This window comes from Toxotes jaculatrix, chromosome 10, assembly GCF_017976425.1.
Source record: "Toxotes jaculatrix isolate fToxJac2 chromosome 10, fToxJac2.pri, whole genome shotgun sequence".
Classification (NCBI taxonomy): Eukaryota; Metazoa; Chordata; class Actinopteri; family Toxotidae; genus Toxotes; species Toxotes jaculatrix.
Window position 1 is genome coordinate 9139724 of NC_054403.1, and position 23182 is coordinate 9162905.

The 23182-nt window shown below is 41.5% G+C and overlaps 1 protein-coding gene across 1 annotated transcript; it reads right to left on the reverse strand.

Annotated features, from left to right (window-relative positions):
* Positions 1-566: 566 nt before the first annotated feature.
* Positions 567-22984, reverse strand: stag2b (stromal antigen 2b). The gene is made up of 34 exons (XM_041047479.1): positions 22807-22984; positions 20603-20730; positions 20436-20517; positions 20104-20247; positions 19886-19982; positions 19635-19711; positions 19232-19436; positions 17663-17814; positions 15831-15904; positions 15605-15728; positions 14848-14946; positions 14566-14645; positions 14258-14365; positions 13657-13768; positions 13421-13538; positions 12297-12400; positions 11789-11881; positions 11592-11681; positions 11250-11453; positions 10402-10472; positions 10162-10249; positions 9976-10056; positions 9741-9833; positions 9189-9363; positions 8901-9040; positions 8588-8689; positions 8305-8453; positions 6932-7060; positions 6443-6669; positions 5346-5568; positions 4252-4359; positions 4032-4158; positions 2104-2181; positions 567-828 (listed from the first exon to the last, which is right to left on the reverse strand). Exons 2-34 carry the CDS (start codon positions 20644-20646, stop codon positions 805-807), a joined length of 3822 nt encoding a protein of 1273 aa, XP_040903413.1. The 5' UTR covers positions 20647-20730; positions 22807-22984; the 3' UTR covers positions 567-804.
* Positions 22985-23182: the final 198 nt, after the last annotated feature.

The following is a 23182-nucleotide window of genomic DNA, read 5'->3' on the forward strand; positions in this document are numbered from 1 at the left end:
TGGCACTACTGGGATTAGACTCTACTCGTTGTTGGGGGACATTTCCCTACTAGATGGTGGTTAAGGAGTGGTCCAAATCTTGGGGTAAGCTCTAGGACTTACTGCTTAACAGTGTGGAGCGTTCAGTGGACTCTGGGAATCTTCACAGCATTAAGAAATCCTGACTGATTCTATGTGACATCTCACCATCTTAACCACCAGTGGTTATCAGGACCTCTACTCAGGCCCAACAACAGGGGAAAGAAACTTAAGAGATAGAGGGAGGGAAAAAAAAGAAAGCACAGAAACATAAAGACCTCCATCCACTTGGCTAACACAGTACAAGCAAGCTACTACAGTCTGTTTATAAATTACTACTTCACACCTGGTAACTTACTACAATTGTAAAAAGGGTTAGACATAAACAAAAAATGTTTCTTAAGTTAAACACACCAATTCATCCCCGTTTAAAAAAAAAAATAAAAATAAAAAAGAAAGGAAAGGGAAAAAAAAAAGCTATTATGGATTTTTCTTCGGACATGTCTCATTTCTAATAGGTTTGGAAGTGGCCTGTTACACTATTTCTGAACAGGAAGAGCTTACCCAAGATTATAAAAGTAAATATTTGAAACAAAGTCCTCTCTGAGCAAGCAACACTGAGTGTGGGTTGTCATTGGTCCACGTGGAGTACAAGCCAGAATTTTTTTTTTTTTCTTGTTTTTGCTTTTTCTTAGAGAAAACGCTTCTGTTTTCGCATCTAAAATTCTCTTTAAATACAAAGCGCCTCTTCTGTTATCCCAGCATCAAAATCATCCAGATATTAGCTTAAAACATGGAAACCCCAAGAACCTAAAGGAGACAAAAACAACCTTTTAATAACAATTATCAAGTCACATTTAATATTAATATAATATAAAGAAACTGAAAGGCATATAGCAACACAACACGTCCCTTTCTCTTGCCTCCGAAAACAGCAGTAACGTACTGTTTAAGATTAAAATACAATCCAACAACTTCTTCGACTGATAGTTTAAAATCAAAGTAAAAATTGCTGAGCAATGTGACAACGCTTTGACTAAAGCCTGCTCACAGCAAAAGGGGAAAAAAAAAAAGTAGTGTAACAACTGCTGACTGTTTTCAATATTTCTGACATCACGCTGCATTGAACGCATTTGACTTTCTGTCTGCTGTTTCAGAATATAATCTCATCTGCAGCCACATCATGTTTAACTCTGTGGAAAAGTAATTCCGGGTGGAAAAAATGGATCTGAGGCAGACTTGTTCTGAGCTGGCGTGCAGTGGATTGTGTCAAGAGCTGAGCAACCGAGTGCGCTGAACTGTATCTGAGCTCGGAAGAGGCTTAATGGAACAGAAAGTTAAGTGCTTGATGAAGAAAATACTGTTTAGTTTTCTGCTTTGATATTTGTGTGACAATTAAACGATTTAAGGTTGACACAAAACACCCACACAGTGCTCTTATGCCCAGTGTAAATACAAACCCCTAAGGCAAATCCCCAGGGTTTCTTCAGCTTGGGACATTTTGAAACAAGAATTTAAGGCTGGCAGTACACTCTGAAATAAATAAAATTTGGCATGTTTATTCAGCTAAAAATGGCAGTTTTGCAACCAATAAGAAATGTTGCATTTGGCGGTGCACGGCAGCCTGGTCCACTGAACATGTCTAAATGCTTTGCTGTCTTACTCGGCGCCCCCAAATACAACACGCCTGCAAATGGTCCACATAATGCAGCTGGTTACAGGTCATCCATTTTCCATTTATTTCCACAGAGATACTAATTTTAGCGTTTACTTCCTTTAAGGAAATCACAAGTTGTGTCTACTCTCACTATGCCTCACAAGCGTCTCCAGCTGGTCGTCTCTCTCTCTCTCTCTCTCTCTCTCTCTCTCTCTCTCTCTCTCTCACACACACACACACACACACACACACACACACACACACACACACACACACACACACACACACACACACACACACACACACACACACACACACACACACAGTGTTCCATGTAACCACAGTCTAAGAATTTTGAATAAAGGTAGAGGTCTGTGAGCGTACACGGTTAAACAAATCTTAAATGACAGAGTGGACATGCTCCTTACCGATTCATCCATGATTGAAGCAGGGTCAAAATAGTCTGGCTTGAGCTCAGACCTCTCACGGCGGTTCTTAGAGGGTGGCTGGAGGAGAAGGAGGAAGCGTTCAGAACAGAAACTCCAATAACTTTTCTCAATCTAACAGGTGCTTCGGTTAACAACCACTATATGTGTGAACAATCTTCACTCATACTTAAAGTTAGGCTTGAACCATACTGGGGAAAAAAAACAACAACATGGTGATGGTGGATTTTTGCAGTTTGCATTACAATATTTAAAAAAGCAGATAAATAATTTCAGCAGACATTTGCAGCACTGAGTTCCTGTAGCTCAATTTGGAAAGAATTTATCACACATGCAACGAATGGAGTGAATTTAGAGGAACTGGGGCACTTGTTCAATTTTCTGGTTGATTCAACATGACATTTGGAGCCTTTCTCGTACAGTGCAGCACTAGCGTAAGCATCCAAAACAGACATTTGTCTTGGATAAAATTTAGTTCTGGCTTTACACTCATCATACGTGGTTCTGTGGTGTCGGCGTACATGGTCAAATAAATTAGTCATGTTGCCTCGTGTTGTACCAACAATTTCAAGGCCCCTGTCGGCAGAGAGTACATGTTTCATCACATTTTTAAAAACCAAAAACTGACACATCCTCTGCCCCGCCAGCAATTGTCTAATGATGGTTTTTTTTTTGGTCTTCTTTGTTCTTTTGAAGTTACATGTAAGATATTAACTGGTGCATGCTAAACAAATCAGTCTCTTCCAAAAATAACTGACTGATCAGCCCCGATAGGCAGAGTATGCATGTGAAACCAGTAAACAAAAAAAGATTAAATCAGGATATATTATGGTCGCAGTCATGAGAAAGATAACTTGGTTAGTTGAGTTCTAATTAAAATCAAACTGAATGGGACTGTGATGGAGGGAAGCTGCTGGGCCATAAAAAGAAAGAGAGTGCAGCATTATTTTGAAAGGACTGTTCAGAATAATGAGTGTTGACCTGCTTACAGCGACATTAACCAATTACTTGATTAGTGGGATTTAAATTTGCGGTTGTCAGAAAAAAAAAAAAAAATCACAACAGATGAAGATAAAAAATAAATAAATCACATCACATAAAAAGCTTTTTCACTGCCTGCCTCCACCACGCTGACTTCTGAGGCAGTTCATGTTTTGTGTTACTCCACAACAAGATGGTACAGTTGCAGACACAGGAGGTGGTGTTGGGGAGATTTTTCTCTGTGTATTAGTTTTGAGACTTTGAGTTTGTTGTCCTCTGAATATGCTACAACAAAATCTGATTTCTGAGCAGCTGCTTCTTGCTCAATTGAATCCCATCCAGTTTTGGGACTGTAAAGTAATCACACCATGGTGAATTGTCCAGATGTAACATCTGTACTTGCTGTATAACCAGGTGTTACACTGGTAAAAACAACAGCAAGTAATGCAGCCTCCTGATTTATTACGTGTCTACAAAAAATGTAAAAATGTCTGTTTGCTGCCACTTTTCATACAGTCTGTATGTTCAGAGAAGAACGCAGGTGAGGGAGATGTCCAAACAGGACATGTAGGTGATAAAGACGAAACTGACAAAGTTTGGAAGGGGTAACAAAGATACAACAAGATCTTATAAATCATTTACAGTGCCTGCAACTTATTAAATGAATCACTACTAGGAGGGAGGAATTTATTTACAGGAATCAGACATGAGTTATAATTGTTGGGTTGTACAGGGTCTGTTATCTGGGACTTTTGTGTCCAAACATGCAAGAACAGAAACCAGTTGGCGAATGGTATAAGACTGGTAAATTCTGATGTAAACTGGTTATTGGTCTTACCCTAAAAAAAGCCTGGTAAGACATCTCTGTATTTTGTTTGTTTGTGCAAGAAGAACGAATTCATGAAGCATTAGTTAAATGTGTATCTCACCAGATCAATGTCCATGGTGTCAAAGTCCATGCCTTCGTTGAGGTCATCCATACGCCCCTCAGATGACATCATCACATCCTCCACAATCGGCTCTTCGTCCTCCTCCATAAGCCCAGTGCTGCGACGACTGCAAAAACAAAACCGTTGTGTAATTATGGATTCATGCCTTTGGTGAGATTTTCCACAGGCACCTCTGTGTGCAGGTGTGTTTGTGTCTTACATGGCATGCTGCAGGTTGGTTCGGAGCTTGGCATAGTTCATGGCTCTTTCCTGCTGCTGGCGCGCCTCTTCTTGCTGCCTCTGAGCCAGCATCCACGTCACCTGGGAACTAAACACACGAGAATAATGAGCCGTGTTGTTAAACCACGCGTGTGCGGTGATTGAACTGGAGATACCGCAAGGATGTCAGTTAAAACTGTATAGATGGCCCACTGGCCTGGCGCCTATGAAAAGTCAGTTTGGATAAATAAACTAGTCAGTCACCGTCCCAGTAGGGCCAACACTTGGCAGGCTGTTACATACAAGCATTTTGATACCATTTGCCCTCCAAATTAATAGCACACAAATGGGAAATTACAGTGAACCCTGTCCTAATGTATTCTGGCTCATATTCGAGTCCTCTGATCCCATTTTCAGAGAATAAGAGATCTACCGAACTGAGTGATGGGCCTGGATACAAGCCTAGTCATATTTTTAAAGTCTTGTGGTATGAAGCGCTTGGATGCAAGGAAATAACAGTATATTAGTTAAAAGTCAATGGACTTCAAAGGGGTATGGAAACGCTTGGCCAGCTCAGTGAATGAGGAGGAGAAAGGTTAACGTTGGACCGTGGAATTTAGGAGTGTTAAAAATTTCCTTGGTACAATATTAAATGATGTTAAAGTTTGATGGTGTGCACAGTGGAGCTGAAAGATTAACTGAAATATCCATATTAATAAAGCCCCCTAAGTAAACTCATTTTTACATACATAAATTAAATGCAAGAGAGAACACAAAAATGATGACACATTAACACTTAACTGTTCGAGCTTAACTTTCAAGAGAAACATTTATCTGAAGATGTTCACATGTTCAACTAAGCTGTTCTTTTATTTGATTTTGCACTTAAACCAATAAGTGGTGAAACTTAAAAAATGCCTAAGAGGGAATTCATAAAGCTTCTACACTGGATTCGTTCTCATTTAAAGCTAAAAAAAAAAAAAAAAAAAAAAATCTTGTTTGTGCTGAGCTGCTGCCGCTGCAACGTGCATTGTACCAAACTGTGAACCCGCTGCATCGTTGCACCTGTGGAATGCAACACTGAAACACCCTTACTTGTAGTCCATGGGTGTCTGGTGGTGCTGAGGCGTCTGTTGATGGTGCTGTGGGTGTTGGTGGGTCTGCTGCTGGTCGTGAGGGAGGGGGTAGACCCCCATGTAGCTGTCATCACGACCCCTCTTGGGGTCTCGCATGGCAGTGGAGGTGAGGTGGGGGGACGGCATCATGACTGGGGTCTGCATGCTCTGCTGCCACACCTCACTGCTGCTGCTGCTCTCCTCTGGAAGGGAAGGGCCGAGGTGTTAGCCTAACTGGCTACGCACATGCACCTGCTTGTTTTGCTGCTTTTCTGAAGACCTTTAAAATGTTGGGGGGTATCGATGTTGGTATTGTATCTCCACACTAAAATTGAGTGTATTCTCAAACCAATGTGGAATACAGCACTGGGTGTAAGTACCATCCACTCACTGCATTCACAGGTTTGCCCTTTCACGCCAGAGGGAATTTGCAATTCATGACAACAGAGGGGACGCCAGAAATAATCCTGACAGTGAAATCCAAAACTAAGATAACAACAAAAGGGTGCGCAACCACTAACACTAAAGTGTCTGTGACAACAACGAAGTGATTTTGACTGTACTACACTGTCAGCCCCAAGGGCCCCATTTTGCCCCAAGTTCTAACTTTTAAAATTCTAGGAAATCCTTGGTGATGAGAAGGTCTTCAGAAACTACGCAGAAACAGATTTAAGCAACATCGTCGTTGGTAGGAAGCAGTTTGACTCTTTTGACGCTCTCCCACCATCTGCTGTTTAATCTCTTCACCCATCAGCTCTGCTGGCTGAGCCAAGCTGGTAGAAACACATCTGGGTTAATCTGGGCTCTGACTCTGCTTTTGTAATATCATGGGTGGGCTGGGCTTTAATGTACGTGGTTCTCATGAAGACCTGCTCTCAGTGTGTTTACACACTGGTGGGTGCTGATGAGTTGAACTGATTGACGATTGTAATTAATAACAGAAAACTGGCTGATCAGCTGTCACCACAATCTAAAATAAAGTCAATGTCCACTTTTCTCTGAAGTGCAAAAAGCTCCATTATTAACCCCGATATGAAAAATTCTTAATGATTTCGTTGATTTCCCTGGGTGCTATACCTTCGGGCAGCTTCCTCTTGGCCGTCGAAGTTCCAGCTGTGGATGCAGGAGGCTTGGTCTTCTTGGAGCGAATGGAAGAGCCTCTGCTGGAGTAGCCACTCATCACTGACATGGTGTCATCATCACCACCAGCCTGCAGGGAATTCCTGTAGGAGATGAGGGGGAGCCAGCAGTCCTCTCGCTGCAGTGCCATCTGGAACGTCATGAAGCGCTCCAGGTACATGTGGCTGGGGAGAAGCAGGAGGTCACACAGACAGAAGATGAACAAACTCATGCATCCATGCATACAAAGAACAAACGTTACACAAAAAGCCAGGTGCACATTCCAACTGGAGGGTAAAAAAAAAACCCAAAAACCCTCATATCAACTACTCATGCATCAGAAACACCAGTTGCACCAGTTGTCACAAACACCTGTTGCGCTCAGACACCGAAACCTTCCACCCGTCAGCTCGGCAGGAAAGAAAGGAAAAAAAAACAAAAACTTACACAGTCCTCTTGTCTTGTCTCATAAGCTTGGAGGAAAATTCGCTGAGGATGTCTAAGAAAGCCAGGTTGAGGGGAGGGCCTCCTTCTCCCTGGGGACTAGGCTCCTTAAACGCAAACTCGATGCCATCCCTGAGAGTTGCACAGTGAGCAGAGGAAAAGAATTGGGTTCATGAACAAAAGAAAAAACAAACAAAAAAATTGTTGAAGCAAATTGTGTGGTGAAAATTCAAAGTCTAAAGTGTTGCAAAAACTGAGGGCTATACTGTCCTGTGGAACGACCAGGGATACTGTGGTTATAATAATAAAACCCTGCTGAACACTCAATTACCAATCCAATGTTGATGATAAAACTATTATGTAACTGATAAAGTCCCAAATCTTTTAGTGCACCACAAAACAAGTCAAGATATTTTGTTTTCTTGCTTCTACATGAACCCTTGTAAACAGACATTTGATCTGTTCGACTTGACTACAACCAGTAGTGAAGCAGTAGTAGTAAAAACACCCAGGTTTTTGTTATATCTGTGCGCCTGATGTTGTATTGTCCAGTCTGAAACTTGTAACGCTGCCAGCTAGGCCTCCCTTGAAAAAGAGGTTGTTAGCCTCAATGGGATTTACTGGGTTAAATAAAGGTGAAATAAAAAATTAAGCACAAGAAGGAAGCCAAGCAGAATTTTCAGCCTGTGTTTCATTACTTAAATCCCCGCTGCACGCCCAGCATATCCCATTACACAGTGTGCCCATATGTTGCACAAGTGCAGGGGATACCCAAGCAAACATTGCAAATGTGCATACACCAGCTTGCTTGGAACACAACTGAGTTTATAATTTAATAATCCACACGAGAGAAACGACGCCAATGTGATGAATGGGGTAATTACAAATGTGGGGGATTGTGTGATTTTATACACTCAGCTCTCCGTTGCTGCTAAAAAGAAACAACATGTATCATCCAAAAAGGTCAAGACTGCAACAGTATATTCTTATTTTGCCACTGCACCCAGTAAATGTTTACACTAACTGCTGGGAAACACAGGATGATGCAGCAGAATTTTGCTATATAAGGGCTCTTTTGATTAGTGCGTGGGTTTCTTACACAGTGCATGTAACAGACCCGTTTTGTTTTTATAACACTGTTGCTCTTCTGTGTGTTTGAACAGCTTGATACTGTTTATATGTATTTTTCTACAATACTTTCAGTGCATGGGAATAGGAAAAAAAACTACCACATTTTATCACTTAAGCCTCTCCAAAATCCAGAGGAGGAAAAACATGGCAAGAGGAAACACAGTATTCAAGGAGTAATTTGTCTGACCTGACAGTTCCCAGATACAAGGCCAAAAATGTAAAAAGAGAGCAGAATGAAAGCTTACTTGTGCAGCATAGCAATGGCATCTCGGGTTTTGACTTGGTCGAGACCGAAGGTTAGAGAAAAACGACGGGCCAACTCTTTGATTCCACAGAATGCAGAGGAGGAGCGGTCAAACCCGTGACCCAGTTCAGACAGCATTTCATTGAACAGCTAGACAGGGAAGAGAGAGCAGGGAAAAGTTAGATTAACAACCTCCTAAAAATGGGGACACACGAACAGAAGGTCAGAATTACTGAATGAATTAATGAGCGAGCGAGAGTGTGTGTGTGTGTGTGTGGACTGACCTGCTGCAGACTGAGAATGAGTGTCTTGGCACATTGAATCTTGTCGATTTGCCGAGTCTTACTCATAGTCTCCTTGATGATGTCACCGTAATCATTATAATACTGTAAAGAAAAAAAAAAAAGAAAAAAAAACATTACCGGGACATGAAGATTTATGGCTCTGTACACATGACCTGATTTACAGATTGTTTGACAAACCATGCATTAAACCTTGCAGTGGCAGATGTGTTAGCTGAAAAGTCTTTCTTATTCAAGTTGTACACTGTATGGCTAAAATGTACTACTGCATTTAAATGCTAAAAGCTGAACTTACCCGCATATACTGTTTGAAGATGTCAGCTCCGGTCTTCATTTCAACCACACAGTAGATGATCAGTTTACAGTAGGCAGCCAGGAGGTTTCTCCTCTTGTGCAGAGCTTCAATCTTTACAGCCTCATCGTCCTGTTGCCCATCTGAAGAGAGAGAGAGAGAGAAAGAGGGGAAGAAAATGTAGTTCTACAAGCTGCAGAGTGGCTGATTTCAAAAAACTGTCCTCTCCTTGTCCACTGGAGCGGAGCAGAAATTAAATGAGCTTCTACATCTGCACATTTGCATTTGTACCTGTGCTATTTGTGTCGTCGTCCTGGTCTATGAAGACATGGTTCAGGATGAAGGAGAGTAGTTCAGACTGCAGCGAGTCCTCCGGGGAATAGACGAGGGGCTCCAGGTGTTCCCTGCCTCCGGACACCATCTGGTGGCTGAAGATGAGCAGGAGATCACACAGGATGGTGAACGCCTGCGGGAGGACAGGAGGAAAAGGACAGTAAGTTAAAGCTCGGTTTGCACAAGCGCTATACAAAAGCACTCCTTGCAAATGAGGTCTAGATTCCTGAGTGTAATTATGGATTTGCGAAAATCTGACTTCCTACGTCAGCTGTGAGGCACAGGTGGCTTCAGCACCAAGTTGTATTAAGGACTTTACATCATATATGAACAAACTGGAAAAGTATGCAGTGAAATCATTTTTTCATGCGAAAAGACTCACTGCTGCTACACTGAACGGCAGTCGAGCCACCTCTTATGCGTTAAAAGGTTGTGCCACCTTGCCTAATTGTTAATGATCAACATTTACATTTTTTCCCCCTCGTTTTTCAGCAGATTTTACTGTGTCACCTGTTCTTTGACGGCTGTGTTGACATTGGTGAGGTAGCGCTGACACATCATACAGAATGCCCTCATCTGCTTCCTCAGGGTCACCATGTCGTCCTGATTCAAAACGCAGACAGAAATTTTTTATTTATTTTTTTTTTTTTTTTAAACATCACGCTTACACACTCCTTACAAGTATCCAATTCTTTTCACAACAGTGCAGAACAGAAACAGTGAACTTGGTTTTAGGAGACCTCACCTTCCTGGAGCTGCCCTCAGATAACTTGGCCAGATGCCACAGGATCACATAGTGGGTACACTGCAGCGAGTGGATGACTATCTGCTCACAAGAAAAAAAAAATCCCAGAGAGGTTAATAATTCTTAGTCTTCACAAAAACTGTTGATTCATATAACTTCTCTCTGAGCATGTGCGTATTTAATAACCTGCTCTGGCATGTCTCCATTCTCTATGCCTGTGTTGAGCAGCTTGAAGTTGCTGGTAAAAAGGTCCCACCCTGACAGGTCATGTGCACTGCAACAGATTTGACAAAGTTTGAGTCAGTTTCTGACAGACGTCCGACACACACACAGGCAAACTATTCTTCTAACTGGAGAGGGCACAAGAGATGTGAAAGAGGGATCTGAGAGGGATGAGGAAATGGGTAGTGCTGATAGATGTCATACTTGTGAAATGCTGTGATCCTCTTTAGAGTTGACAAAACCTGATATGCATCATCTTCATCAGCATCTTCACCCTGGAAAGAGACATTTTGCAACCGTGTTAAATTTTCTTGGATCAGGATGTTTACTCATCTGATAAAGGCTGCATCATCTAGAACGGATACAAAAAGTTTTCAGATTCTTCAGATAAGATTAAAATATATCTGATGAGTTTCTTCACACACCATTTGATCACGTTTTCTCCAAATGTTTCTCATCTACAGCTGAGCAGCAGTTATTTAGCTTTTTATGCATATTTGCTGTTAATGTGCAGTAAGAACTGGTCCTTATAAAAACATGAGATACTGGTCCTGTTAATTTAATGGTCTGTGCATCTTCATCACCACTGCTAGAGGGAAAAAAAAAAGATTTCCTCGGAGAACAGCTGAAATCTAAGGTTTAGTGCTTTTTTAAATTTTATGACATAATTTGAGGCTACAAGAACGAAACTGGAAGGAGGCCTGTTTGGTTTTCTGGCAGAGACATCCCTGTTAGGTTTTCTGATAATTCAAAGAAATATGACTAAACACAAAGGACTTTGAAGAAACACTACATCTCCTGATAAACAACCGTTGAAATGATCTCAAATTATCACTGTTTGAATCTTACTTGCAGATAAATCAAAGTTTGAATTTACAGCGACAAATTTGAGTATACAAGAAAAAAAAAAGGACACGAGAGAGGTTTAGGCAACAATACAAAACAGCGGTGATGTGGGGTGTAAGAGGATTTGGCCCACTTTTCCAAAAGAGCAATGAGAATAAACATGCGTGCTCATGAGCGCTGACGTGTGCGTCCTGTCACCATCCTACCTCCTGCAGAAAATCCTCCAGTAGCCTGCTGAACTTGTCGACCAGCTCATCCAGCAGCTGGGAGCGGGCAATGTCCACCCTGTTAAAGATTGTGAACTCCTCGTTGCAGAGGGCGTGGTAAGTCTTGGAGCAGGCCTCCAAAACCTCAGTGTCTGTGTGCTTTTCCACAATTTCCTTGATCTGACGCAGCAGGGACTCCAGGTGCTGGATTAGAGAGAGAGAGAGAGAGAGAGAGACACACATCATGTGTTATAATTTATGAGGAAGACAAACAACTTTGTTATTGTGTTAAATAAAGTGAACAAGTCTTTTTTGTTATTGCTGTTGTCTGGTAACTGTTACCTTCTCCAGGCGTCCTGTGGTGTAAATTTCCAGGTCAAAGAACTGAGGCAGCTGCAACAAGTTGGTCACCTTCTCTGCATCCACAGCGTACTGTCGAACAAACAAACCGATTAAAATGATATTTTCTGATTGATGAACACACACCTGCAGCCTTTACAGGGACTGCTTGTTAAAAACACTGAGTGGATGTATCAAACCTTGGCCAGTAGAGGGGGCAAAGCCACAGCAAACAGCTCTGTCATTCTGGTTCTGTCATCCAGCTGAGTCTTCTTCTCTTTAGCGGTCATCACCTGATAACAGATGCAGGAAGTTTTATATTTGTCCTCACAACTCGTTTGCATTAATGCATGCAATAAGTTTAATCTTTCACCCGACCACTGGTAAATGTATGCCTCTGCTGTGTGTGGGGTTTTTTAAATTACTGTCATGATTATCTCAGTTTTTTTCTTCATATATTTCCTAGATAACTTTATAACCTACAACAGGTCTTTTGAACCCAACTTGTGACTTAAAATACACATTTCAGAGCCAAAGCGAAGTCCAACAATTAAACGCAATGCAAAATAAATGTGTCGGTTCAGCACAATAACATCTACGTAACATCTACATTGTCTATTAGACTGTGACAGGAACGCCCTCATAATGTCACATTCAGAAAATGACTTTCCAGAGCAAAAATCACCACACATCAACCATGACTCTTACCCTCTTTCCTGTGCCTCTTCCAACAGGTGGGTGGCATTCAGCAGCCTGGCGTACAGTGCACAGCATGATTTCAATCAAGGCTGTCTCTTGTCTGTCTGTAAGAGCTACAAAACAAACAACAAAGCTTAGTGATGGTATCGTTCCACTTAAAAAAGAAAAGCCCCAATTTGCTCAAAGTTGAAACTGACATGAGTAACAGGCATCCACTGTCCTTCTGTTCCATATTTAGTAGAGCAGACTCGTAGCTTTAGATTTTCAATGTAACATATTATTTTTAATAATACAACAAATGCAAATGACATGGACAAAAATATTGGGTCCCTTAACCTAATATTTTGTAGCACACCCTTTAGAGGCAATCACTGCAATCAAGTGCTTTATGTAGATCTTAATGAGACCTTTACAGTTCTCAGCTGGTAGTTTGGCCCACACTACTTCCTCAACTGGCTCCAGTTCTCTCAGGTTTGGTGGGTGTCTTCCCACAACTCCAAGTTTTAGCTCTTCCCATAGACGCTCAACTGGATTAAGATTTGTTTTTTTGACTCGTAAGAGGCCACTTCAGAACAGTTTTCTTCTCATCCAGTCTTAGCTGCTTTTAGATCTATGTTTTGGGTCATTATCCTACTGCAGGAGCCATGACCTGCTCTACACAGATTCAAGACATCCTGCATGAGACGCAGCAAACACGGAGCTAATGTGACTTAATAAAAAAAGCTGTAATTTTGTTTCATCTATCCCAAGGACATTCTCACAGAAGAATGGTGGCTTGTGAACAGGCCTTTGAACAAACTCCACTCAGGCATTTTTTATGTTTCTGTTCCAAAAGTCAAGTCTTCTTCCATGGAGCCCGGTTTCATTAAAAAAGCAACGTAAGGTGCAACCGGACACTGTTGTAGAATAAGCAAGATCTCTTTTCACAGCTTCTTTGTTTTATTCTATGGAAAGCTAAAGCCACGCAGGTGTGCATGACGAAAGAGCTTTTAATTTTGACATTTTCGAGGAAGAACAGAGCATTGTTTCCACAAGGTGTAAGGCTACCAACATTGCCCGCCATGCCTGTATATCACATTTGTACCCTGAATTGCATACCAGTCACGTAGGCTTACAAGAAACCAGGGCCATACCTTCCTCTCCTGGCAATGGTTCATCTAGCAGTAAGCTGATCATACACTCCCAGTCTTTCAGTAGCTCTGCACCGCATTCCCAGAGGGAGTCCACTAGGTAGGCTGCATGCTCGTGGAGCTAAGGGAAAAGATGTTCACACAAAGGATGGATGATTCAATCTGCTTACATACTGCCAATAATGACAGAAGTGACAGCCTCTGTCTGAGGACGGAAAAAAGAAAATATAATAATATACCTCACTCTCCAGGAAGAAGAAGACAGTGGTCTTAATGAGGTTGGCGTTGGGGCTTTGTCTGCCTCTTCTCTTGGGGGCACCTTCCTCCTCCGGTTCCCGTTGGCTGAACAGTCTTTGAGAATATTAATCATTAGTTTGGTATCGCACAGAAACAACCCCCACATAAACTCCAACTACAGTTCTTAGAAGCAGCAGGGGGCCTTCAAAATTAAAACTCATAAGCTAGGCTGAGAGCTGACTGCAGCTTCCAACAGAGACCGATCACTGAGCAACTTTACAAACTAGACTTCTGAAGGCCCCAACGGAATGACTGCCAGGAAGACCCTGAGAACAAAAAATTTGTGATGCCGAAGCTACAATATTTTGTTTATATGCAAACTGAAGCACTGACTGTTCCTGTACACGTTTTATTACAATTTTAGTCTTTTAGTTTTGACAATCTTAAATTCTCACTCGTCCTTAAACTTCCATTAAACTAGCGCAAATCCCCGCTTTATCCTTCTTCCCAAACCTGCCTCTACATTATTTTTCCTGAACCCTATCCTGCTGTGTTCAGCTTTAGCCCCTATTGAGTGATAAGTCTGATTTATGTCTGGCATACTTCTTAAAGAGGAATTCTCCGGCTGCAACGGCGACAGGCCTGTGCGCTGAGTAGACCAAATGATAGACACTCTCACAGTCCTCAGGGGTCAGCACCTCATCCGTGCTACTGCAGAGACAAACACAAACAGAAGGAGTTGGTCAACTTAAGTTACTAACAGTTACAAATAGCACACATGCTGTTCTGACACTATGTAAAAAGGCTTGGCTTTGACACACAGACTACATCACACTGTTGTGTGGTAAGCAATGTGAAAGTTGAGAAAACAACAGTACTAATCAGACAGTATCAAGAAAACAGCCACTTACTTCAAGACTAGAGTGAGCAGTTTAATTGCTTGTACAGCAACATCATACTCTTTGTCGAGAGTCATGGAGACAATACGGTCCTGAGCAAAGAGAGAGAGAGAGATAACAGATTTAATGAGTTACTGGGCTAAAAGGAGTAATGTGATTAGTGCGTGAAATTATATCAGTAAAATTAAAAATATGAGTCTGGGGAGACTAAGCCCGGTGTTTGTTTCTGTGTACGAGTCTGAAACCATAAAGACTGAGCTGTTGTGTCTATGCTGTCCAGCAGGTGGTGCTGACCTTGAAGCGACTGGTGAAGAGCTCCAATCTTGCATTGAGCTCTCTGTTGTAGTAGAGACCCTGCAGAGCTGTCAGACACTTCAGACGTACCTCGCCTTGCTGGAAGAGAGAATTAGAAGGAAGACATATATCAGTTATTGGGTACTGCAGTGATCAGCAGCAATCAGTAATTTTTATTTTTTTTAAATCTATGTAAATTATACACTCAAGAAGAGTTGGACCAAGATGAAAAATGTTTCTCATTGATTAAAATATAGACCACTTTTTCTCCTGTGTTCACAAAAATAACTACCAAAAACCCCCCCCACCAATCTTTAACAACAGAAAAAACATTAATAACTAAGATTAACTTGAATTTATTTTTGTTTGCCTATTAGACCTGCCAATCACTGCTGGAGTAATGGCATGTTTCAAACCTGAGTTTCTGAATTTTTGTGGCTTCACATCATTTACAATTGAGACACTGATTGTGGTTTTATACAATCCTGCACACCCACACAGGTGTTTTCGCTTTCACTGGCTGATAAGACATCTGCTAAGATTGACGCTGTGCCGAGCCGAGCTGAGAACTGTGTAATAAGAAAACCGAAATGTTTAAGTTGTCCTGCACTAACAGGCTCAACAAAACTAACAGGAGAGTGAGGGAGATGTCGGGCTCAATCTATGCATGCCCACACAGCCCTGAGCAGAAGTCTAATCAGGAAAATAATGTGAAAATTCCTGTGGAAACTACCAAAAAAAAAAAGAAACAACCCACCTTATCATGCATTGTCCATCCCACATACTTCAGATAGCTGTCGTTGAGGAAGGCATCGCTATAGAGTTTCATCCACACGCCAATCTCTTCTATACAGATTGCCCTGATTTCTGCTATTGAATCACTGTTGAAACATCAGTCATGGTTAAACGGCATTCAAGACTGAGAGTTTTCAGAGTCAAATTAACATGTTTTTGATAATACATGTGCATTATATAAGCCATACCGATATCTGTGAACAAACACTCCTTTGAATATTGCATTCATCATGTTTTCAATTTCATCCTGATTTTCTTGGAGCTGAAATGAAGAACAAAACAGAGACACATGAGCACATTTATGTGGTCAAATGTTACAGTAAGAGGTGACCAGGAGGCATTGTTAACATAACAAGACATGTGCGACAGCCAACTATGCGACCATGCTGCGGTGTGGCTGCACAGTGAACTAACAGATGGATGCCCGGTGGGACCTGCTGTTATATAACCTAATAAACTGACTATGCTAGCTGAATAACACTCAGCACTAACAGTCACTGTGGGTCCACCACCTACAGAGGTGTTGCAGTTCTAAAAACGGAACAGATATACGGTCACAAGCTAGAGTAATTCACAATTATTTACACTTAGGTGTGTTACTCAGATTCATTTGTCTGGATGCCTGTGGGCACTGCCTGTACAAAACAGCCTGTAGGAGGATGAATCCTGCAGGTTGGGCAATGGTTAAAGTTGATCGATTTTGATTTCAGTAACAGTTCTTATTAAATTTTAGCTCAAATTGTCGTAATGAAGGAATGCAAATAGAAAAGCTGCCACAAGGGCTGAGTGATGTTTTGATTAGGTCGTTAGTCAACGATCTGTGACAGACATTGATGCTTTTGTAGGACACTGTTAAAACTTTCTTCAAATAAAATTAGGACTGCTGACATTTAATTCTGCCTGCAATTATAAACCTGCGGTCAATGAACAGCACATGCTTTATCTGGTAGGAAAAGGAGGACTGAGGTTCTGAAGGCTTCGTTTGGAGGGTATCATCAGGCTCAGTATCATATAGGAAAACCAAAACTTCAGATACAACTATTCCAGGCTGTCGTTTTTATTGTTTACCCGAGGTGGGAATCTTTGGGAATCTCATGACCTGATTTCAATTCTTGGAGTGATCATTTGATATAGAAATGCTTCTTGATTCAATAAAGAGGAAGATGGGGACTAGTTTCAGGTGCTTACTCTAGTACTCTGGGTGCCAAACCATTCATTTGTGTCCAACTAAACTGGAATATGAAGCATAACTGGTAGTTAGCACACAGATTTTAAAAAAAAGGTAACTGCATCAATTTGGGGGAATGCAGTCAGTCTTCTGCCAAAATGAGAATAATGAAATGAAAATGCAATTTACTGACGAACACCACTGGTTAAATGTCCTTTGTAAAACAGAAGTGCAGGGTTTTTAAAAGGACACAGGCTGAGTTATTTTCTTCACAGGCCGGAGACAGCTCAAGCTTTCGCTAAATGTTGCAGTGTGTGTTGGCTGGTTAACGTGTGCTGCTCTTAGAGTTTGGTTTAGTCTTTGAATGATGGCGTGTGTCGTTTTTGCAAAACAGTGCACTTTCGTCTTGGCTGTTAAAACCAAAATTGACCTAACCTCCTGCCCTATTTGAAGATGAACTACAAAAAAAAAAAAAAAAAAAAAAACTCTAGTGTGTGCGAGGAACATCATCTGGGGGCTGCACTAGCATGTGAGTTCCAAATTTTTCATCGAGACTATTTCTTTATTATTTGTTTTTTGTTGCTCTGAGAATTAAAAATCTTAATTTTTATGTGATTTTTTTTTCTCCTCCCACCTCTTCTGTTCACATGAGAGAAAATGTAAGAAATGGATTCAGTTGTTGCAACTTTCTGCTAAAGTTAGGCAAACTTTTATGCTAGTTTGGAGCATGCTACATTGGCTAATACACCTGATAAATTAACAAACCGCTGCTTAAAAAAATTAAATGAACAAACCCGCATGTATGGGATGTTTTAGAAGAAAGGCAGCAAATTGCCATGTGGCCACCCTTACCTCTTTGCGTTTCTGCAGGAGCAGCTCTAGCCTGTCATTGGCCCTTTTGGGCACTGCTTTATTCCTCTCTGCCTCATACTGGCGCTGGGTGTTGTCCATGTTGATGCTCAGGTTTAGAGCTACATTCACCAGGGCTGTCATCAGCTTCATGGCTGTCAAAAGAACAAGTAAAATCAAGAAATAAAAAAAAATCCTCAGATAATAGTAACTCCTGAATGTAATAATTAGTAACTGGCTTCCAAAATAAAGTGCAAGTTGTCAATGTGGAACATAAACCAGTCCCTGGGTAATCTTCAGGAAATCAAGTTGTACCACAGAAGAAAACAAAATGTTTGAAAGACCTAACCTTAAAAAGTGACGAAACATGGCAAATCAAAAACCATTTGGGAAAAACTTATTTACAACTTGTATCCTTTTACTGTGATTAATCAGACCTTGAATGGAGCTATGTCAGAAATTATACAAAGTTACCCAACACTATACACTATGAATACTAATCTGTCCCCTTTCGGCTGCATCTGTAAACACTTTAACTTGCCGAGGCGTAGTGAGCAATCATTAATAAACAGGGTACCATCTAAAATAGCTCTCTACCAACTGACCCACTCCAATCCGGCTGCCTTGATCAGTGCAGACACCAGAACATGAGCACAACAAAAACACGTTATAGTTGAACACTGCTAAGACAAAAATGGTTTCCTAGACAGAAAACAATACATGAACGCTTTGTGGTTACAACGCCCACTTGCTCAATCAAGATCTGCCATTGTAAAATGTACAATGTTGCTGTATAAACAATATTTACTGTGTGTTCTGCATCCCTCCGATTATTGGAGAGCACATGATCTGCCCCCACCTGGTGCCTTTGGTACTTTATTTTAGTGGGTAAATCCACCTACACTGCTTACGTGAAGCCTGAGCACCCTTGTGTACACAACAACTGCAGCAAACAATGAAAAGGTGTAAGTTGTCCTACTCTTACATGTGCAACAAAACTAAAAGGGTTAATCAGTTAAAATAAGTGAAAACACCTGTGTGGGTGTTGCCAGTGGTTGTATTAGTTCTGTCCTTTTCTTATAAACTGTACAGAAAAAGATTTATGGATGAGGCAAAATTTGTTTCACAAATGACAATGAACTGTGAAACATACAATCACATACAAATTTCACAACAAATACTTAAAAAAAAAAAATCTGTTCCCTATAAAATGTAGTTAAAACGTTTGATATCTGAAATCTGCATCAGGACAAAAGATGCTGACCAACTAAACTGATGTAGTCATACTTCTCTGTTACAATCATACCAAATAATCCTCCCTCAGTCTACAAAAAAAGAGCCCTTAAAACGTGTAAGGGTGCTACATCGAGCTTATACAGCAAAAACTGTCCCAGGGGTACCACGCCCCCAGATCCCTCCTAGCTGGCAACTTTTCCCACCCAGCTAACTACACTGTACTCTTACAGAACACACTGATTACTGCAAGTCAGCACTGACATTCAAATGTACCTCTCACACACACACACGTGCCAACAAGCGCAAATACGGAAATGCAGACACAGTTCATCTTACCTGCCAGTGTTGAGGTGTGTCTGAAGGCTCGGACTTGGGAGTCCGATAGTCCGGTGAGAAGAGAGATAACTGTGTCCATCATGTACTCATCATAGATGATACTGTATTGACACTGGCGCACTAGCACAGAAATGAATTCACAAAAGCTCGATTTGAACTTCTTCCACTGGGGCCCTGCTATGGTTAGAGGGTAGTCACCACTGTCCTACAGAGACCACAGAGGATGGAGCATCAGTAAGTGCAAACATGACATGCTACTACAGTTAGTTACCATCTCTATCCTGCAAAGAAGTTAGCAAGTTCTATTTTCTTGGCAAATATAATAATTGCAAAGTTGATATTTAATCTAAAATTACGCTTTTGAGGTTTCTGGTAATGATTATTCTGGAAAAAGTGAAGTTACCTCATCAAATTCCTCTGTCATTCGTCGGATGATCTCAGAGTTCTGCATGTTGCGGAACATTTCTCCACTGACCACACCTGATAAACACAGAGGAGTTAGACAGAAGACAATTTACCAACTCAGGGAGCACAGAGTACCAACTGCGTCAGAATGGTTCTGTAGGAAGCACAGAATCAAAACATTGTCCTCAATACATCTTAAAAAAGGTCCAATCACAGGGTAGGGTGACTTAAGAAGACACACATAGATACCTTTACATCCTGAGCACTGGATGAAGAAATTGATGAGATCCAGTAGCGCAACGTCTCTGTCATGTTTGTAAGACTCAATCCAGTCATCAACGACAGACTGCATAGAAGATTGGAACAGGTACATTTAAAAATCAGAAATCAATAAAAAACAATGATTTTGACTGAGGAAAAAAACAATATTTACAAAGTGGAAATCTTAAAGATTCTGCTATTTATACCTGCATTGCGCTCCTGCCCAGCTTCACCACCTCAAACAGCATCATGTTTTCCATGCCATTCTCCTGGTGGTGGCCATTTAACCGACCTGCTCCCTTGCCCCCTTTGCCTTTCTCGCCTGCTGCCTTCTTCCCCTTCTTTCCGCCCTGGAACAGCATTGAAGAGAATGAGGAATAATTAAGAGTGATAATCTTTGCAGAGATTAAGAGAAGACAAGCCATATGTAACAAATATCTACAATTGCAATAAAGGACATGATACTGTGTTATTTGACCACAGTGTCCTAACCCAGGCCATAGAGCGAGAGGCATGGAGCCATTTGTGCTTTCCATACCTTTCCTTTAGCTGAGTTTGCACTCCTTCCATCAGGATCCTCAGAGAAGTCTGTGTCTGAAGAGAATCGAGTGTCTGTGTCCCTGTTAGACACAAGCAGACATTAGAATGTAAATTCACATCAACCTCAAACTCAACTCTAAATAACAAGAAGAAGCACAAACTTACTGAGGATAGGAGAACTCTGTTGGTATTTCTGGTGCTGCTATCATTTCTGTAACATCTTCTGGATAACTTCAACTTATGACTGGCTTGAGATCCTCAGAAAATACAAGACAGGAGAGATTGCATGTGACCTAGAATGTGAAACAGAGTAATTCAGAGAGCTTCACATGCAGACGTATTGCACATATCAACACAGCAGAAACAACACATGTAACAAAAGCGAACATCAAATATGTGCATGTTTGAGGAAATCACATCCTCTGTAGTAAGCAAATGTTTCGTTGATGCCATTCAGAGAGGAAAAAAAAAACGGTTTCACATGGTAACAGGGGGCGGACACAAATGCTCCTGTCAGGCTCAGCTGTCTAGCCATTGGCTCCCTCTCTTTCTCTGCTCCCCTTGGTTTACAGACAACGTCATGAAACGAAGATTGGAGTGTCTTCCTCAATGACCAAATATGGTACTGCCCTATCCGCCCCATTCATTTCTAAACCAATCAAAAGACAGTATCAACATCAACAAGATACCGCAGGCCACAGAGAAAACTATTGCATGGTTGTGATGTGTAAATTAATAGCACATACATCAAAGGGGAGAGCAGACATAACTTTTGAAATTGGGTTTCTTACTCTGTCCGCAATTCAAAAAGAAATGCAAATGCACCCTCAACAGTCCGGGAAGCCAATAAAATAAAAGCACTCCAGGGACAACTGTTCTGGACAGAAAGGGAAAACACAAACTCCACCCATGATAAACCCACTCTAGATGCAGTATGTGCGTCTTCCAGTCCTAGTACACGAGGTGATGACATGAAAGTTAATTACAATAGCATTTTTGTGTAATGAGGAAATAAATGTTTTCAAGGTAAATGCCCGATTTAATTCTGATCTAATGTTAGTCATCGGGGATCCTCTCCCTCACCATATCCTGCAAACTATGACCTACATATGCCAAACGGGAGTCTCAAGCTTAATTTATATCAATATGCAATAATCGCAGTAATACACCACACACCATTAAAACACCCAGTCAACGTAGATACACTCGACATCAACACTATGCACGAGTTAGTTACGACTTTGTAAGTTTGAACTTAACTAGGATATTTACTGGATCAAAAATATGCTAGCGTGCCCATTTCCTTGATAGCGAGGGGGTACTGCACGACAAGACGACGGGAATCTATGGGTGTAGACTGAAAAAAGTGGCGCCAAATCGAGCAGTGTATCTCATAAACTTGTGACTGCGAAGCTAGACTAGACGATTTTAGATAAAACGAAATTGTGAAACCCAGCTGTGTGGATTCCTGCAAGTCAACGATGCCACAAAGTACCGGGTCAGTTCCCTCCAACAACGCCGACACGGCTATGCTCTTCGTCGGCTCCTGTCAAAATTGACACCGGTGCGCTGCTGGTGCTAGCGCCACTAGCTAAGCAACCGAGGATACTGGCGTCTTTCCCCAGCGCCAGCTAGTTTAAATTTGATAAAGTAAGCGTGTTCTACTCAGATTCAGACAAACTACAATTCGTTGAACAAGAAGGGCGACAGCCCCGTACAATGCATTGTCGTCAGATATCGGGAACATGCCAGCATTTACTACCGCTATCGTAGTTAGACCATAATAACAAAACAACGCAAGCCCTACTGTACTAGCGCAAGCTAATATTAGCCAATACACAATAACGCTACTCACTAATATTTCCAAGGACAAAAACTGCCTTTGTCTTCACACCCGTTGTCTCTATTGCTCGCCCAAAGATGAAGCAACTAACCATAGTGGATATGCTGCAATTAACGAGCAAAGAATAACTCCGACTAGTTAGCTATGCTAACTGCTACTGCTAACGTTACCTAAAAAAACATCACGTCCTTGCGTCCTCCATCTTGCCTCGGGAGTTCCAGTACCGTATTGCATAAGCAACAAACACTTTGTTTACAAATATATAAAGTGCAAGTAAGTCGCTTGAAACAATAAAACGATTCCTTTGGTTACAAGCTAAATATTTTGCCCCAGTGTGCCAAAAATCCAAATCGTTAGCTTGCTAACAACCGAAGTAGCCATGTACCGCGAGCTAGCGAAGCGACTTGGTTCAGGCAGACATCCGCGCTCTGGGCTCATCTAGAGCTAGCCTGGCTAGCGAGACGGCTAGCAAAATACAAATCAACTAACTTCCAGATAGCTCTCCGCCATTTTACAGCTAACTTACCTTGTTGTGAAATGTAGTCCCAGCAGAATCGTAACTTTTACTATTCTTATACAGCCTCCGTCTGAATTCCACTACAATTCGGTAAAAAGAGTTTAAAAGTCGCGGTCAGAGGCGGTTTCGGACGTTCTCTCACCCCGCTTGCTCCGTAGTTCGGTTTGTTGTTTCGACGACCTGGGAGGAGGAAATCCTGGTGCAGAGCTACCACCTAGTGGCCACAATACCCGTATTGGATACACCGTCGATGATTCGACATCCAGTGGTCACTGTCGAGTACTACACCTGAAGATTACTGCTTTGCTCTGTGCTCCGTCCTCACACGCAAGCTGCTGTGGGAAACGCCAGGAAAAACACAAGCAAGAATTAATTCATATTTCTG